Source organism: Pyrgilauda ruficollis, unplaced genomic scaffold, assembly GCF_017590135.1.
Source record: "Pyrgilauda ruficollis isolate IOZ18807 unplaced genomic scaffold, ASM1759013v1 scaffold16, whole genome shotgun sequence".
Taxonomy (NCBI): Eukaryota; Metazoa; Chordata; class Aves; order Passeriformes; family Passeridae; genus Pyrgilauda; species Pyrgilauda ruficollis.
The window spans coordinates 664484-667228 of record NW_024514764.1 but is presented as its reverse complement, the minus strand read 5'-3'; the positions used below and the strand labels follow the sequence as shown (position 1 = coordinate 667228).

The 2745-nt window shown below is 57.8% G+C and overlaps 1 protein-coding gene across 1 annotated transcript in view; it reads right to left on the bottom strand.

The window, feature by feature from the left end:
* Positions 1-516, bottom strand: part of B9D1 (B9 domain containing 1) — a 4025-nt gene extending 3509 nt beyond the window's left edge. Inside the window, exon 1 of the mRNA XM_041462506.1 lies at positions 446-516. Coding sequence (XP_041318440.1) covers positions 446-502 — 57 coding nt within the window. The 5' untranslated portion in view covers positions 503-516. The remainder of the gene's footprint in view (positions 1-445) is intronic.
* Between the last annotated feature and the right edge of the window lie 2229 nt (positions 517-2745).

Below are 2745 nucleotides of genomic sequence, written 5' to 3'. Positions count from 1 at the left end.
GGGGGGCGGGGCTGGGATGGGTTTGGGGGGCTGAGGCTGGGATGGGTTTGGGGACCGAGGCTGGGATGGGTTTGGGGGATGAGGCTGGGATGGGTTTGGGGACCGAGGCTGGGATGGGTTTGGGAGGAGTTAAGACAGTCATGGCTTAAGGGGGATGAAGCCAAGCAGGGTTATGGGGGCGCTGAGGGTGTGCAGGGTTGGGCGGGATGAGGATGGTTTGGGTTTGGGGCTGAGGCGGGATGAGGATGGTTTGGGTTTGGGGTCAGGGTGTGCAGGTTTGGGGATGGTTTGGGTTTGGGGCTGAGGCCGGCCAGGATCAGGGGGGGCAGAGTCTCATGCCGCGCGGGCGGACGCAGCACCGAGACCGAGACCGGGCCAGGGCGATCCCCCCACCCCTCCGTGCTGTCCCGCTGTGTTTCCCGCGGTGTCCCCGGCCCTCCCGCACCTCCCCGCTCTCGATCTCGCCGCTCACGGCCAGCAGGAACACGCTGGGCGCCGCCATGGCGGGCACGCCGGTTGCCGTGGCGACGGACGGCGCGGCGCAGCGACCAAACTTCCCCGGCGCCGCGCTTCGCTTCTCTTCGCGGGGCTCCCGATCCGCAAAATCGTCCCAAAATCACGCAAAAATCGCCCCAAAACACGGCCACCCCACCTCTGGAACCCACGGCACGGGTGTCCCCGGGCGGATCCTACCCGCTCCCCTCAGCCGCTGAGCCCGCCCAGCGCTGCCCCGTTATCCTCGCACCGCCACGTGTCCAGAACTTTATTTATTATTATTATTATTATTTAAGTTCATCCTAAAGCAACCCCAACAGGTGATTCGGCCTGCCCAGGGGATGGGCACGGCCCCAGAGCTGCAGAACTTCAGGGACAGCTGTCTGAGGGGTGCACAGGGCGGGGGTTTGGGGTGGTTGGGGCCGGACGGGATGCCAGCATCGCCTGGGATGATCCAGCTCGGGATATTCCCGATCCTACAATTCCATGCGTGGAGACCATGGCCACTAGATGATGCTGCCGGGCAAGGGCCAGAGCAGGAGGTGTTGGCAGGGAGAAGGAGGGAAATGGTGGATTTTGAGCTCTCGGGAGGCTCAGCCCCAGCCGTGAGGCGAGGGGCCCGCCGCGCCCTCAGCAGCGCGGCTTTGAGCCACGGAGGGCGGGGGAAATGCCCTCACACCGCCGGCTGTGAACAGCACCGCGGTGCGTTAATTATCCCGCTCTAATTAAAAAAGGGAAGGAGGAGTTGGGTGTGTAAATAAGGAGGATGGACGTGCTGGGGCTTTGCAAGAGCTGCACGCGCTGAGATGTGGTGATGGTGGCTTGTTCTGATGGTGACCATGGCCTGAGGGTGGCAGGACGGGGCTGGCCCGATGCTGTGACAGTTCTGGACTGGTGACACGGTGCTGGCCCATCAGGACCGTGGTTGTGCCAGGGAATTTGCTGCCCACACGCACACGTCAGGGCCATGGAGGCTGCCCAGCCTGGCTGTGGTTCATCCTCCTCCTCCTCTCCACATCCCAGGCCACCTTCCCCTCTCCATGAGGAATTTTTGGGGTGGTTCATTGCTGCCAGACCCTCTGGGGAAGTGTGGGAGGAGTGGAGGGAGCCCTTCCACATTTCAGTAGATGTGTTCTCTGTCAATACCTATTTCAACTCAGTTTTCCAGACCAAACAAATTTGGCCAAGAGAAGAATGGGACAGGGAAGCAGGAGGGATGGGTGGGAATGCCTGAAATGTTATCCTTTCTCCACAGCCCTTCAGAAATGCTTCAGGGAAAATAATTCATTTGAACTGAAAATGATCAGGGGTGGGGGGGAAGTAGAGTAGTTCTGGAGCAGCTGTCTGGAGCAGCTAGTGAGGCTGTTTAATTAACACTGCACTTGGCTACCAGCTACCTTGGAGCCAATTTCAAGGCATTTTTGTTGCCTGGCAGGTGATATACAGCTGCTGGAGGAGTTCTCCCAGCAATAGGAGACCTTCCCCATGGCAGAGAGACAGCAGGGGGGTTATTCAGCAGCCGTGAGTCATCTGTACCTGCATCTGGAAGGACTCTGTCCCCTCCCAGCCGTAGCAAGACTTTTTATTCTTCCCTTCTTTGCATGCCAGCCTTGTTTTAATTAGCTGTATTTTTAATCTTTGTGAGCAGAGTGAAATCCCAAGCAAGGAAGTGGTTTTATCCTGTTGGAAAACTTAATTAATGCTCCATCAGAGAGTTTGATTTCCAAGCGTGATGAAGGTTTGTGGATGGCGGTGACCCCATGGGTGTTACTTAGCGATGCTGCTGTTTCTCCTGGCTGTTTAAAACATTCTCCTCTTCTCCAGGACTTGTCCTGATCCTGTGATTTTCACAGGAAGCCTCCCTGGGGTGTTTGGAGCCACAGTCATCCTCTCAGGGAGGAAGGACACGCTCCTGCTGATCAGTGACTTGTCACCTCTTCCAGGTTGGATCCCAGCTCCTGGAGAGCCATTCCCAGTGTTCCTGCAGCACTGACCTCTGTGCTGGAGGCACGGAGTGGAACAGCTGAGGGAATTATGTTTGCTTCATTCCCAGCAAGAGCCAAGGGCTGGAAAAATGAAAAAAAAAAAAAAATCCAAATTGCTGGGAGCTCTGCACTGGGAGCTTCTGAATCCAACCCAGGCACTGTGACCTGCCCAGGCTGCCTGGCTCCGGCTCCAGGGAGGCTGGAGAGTTGTGGTGAGCCCTTTCCCTGGGTTTTCCCTGGAATTGCCTCTGGATGAGCCCTGGGC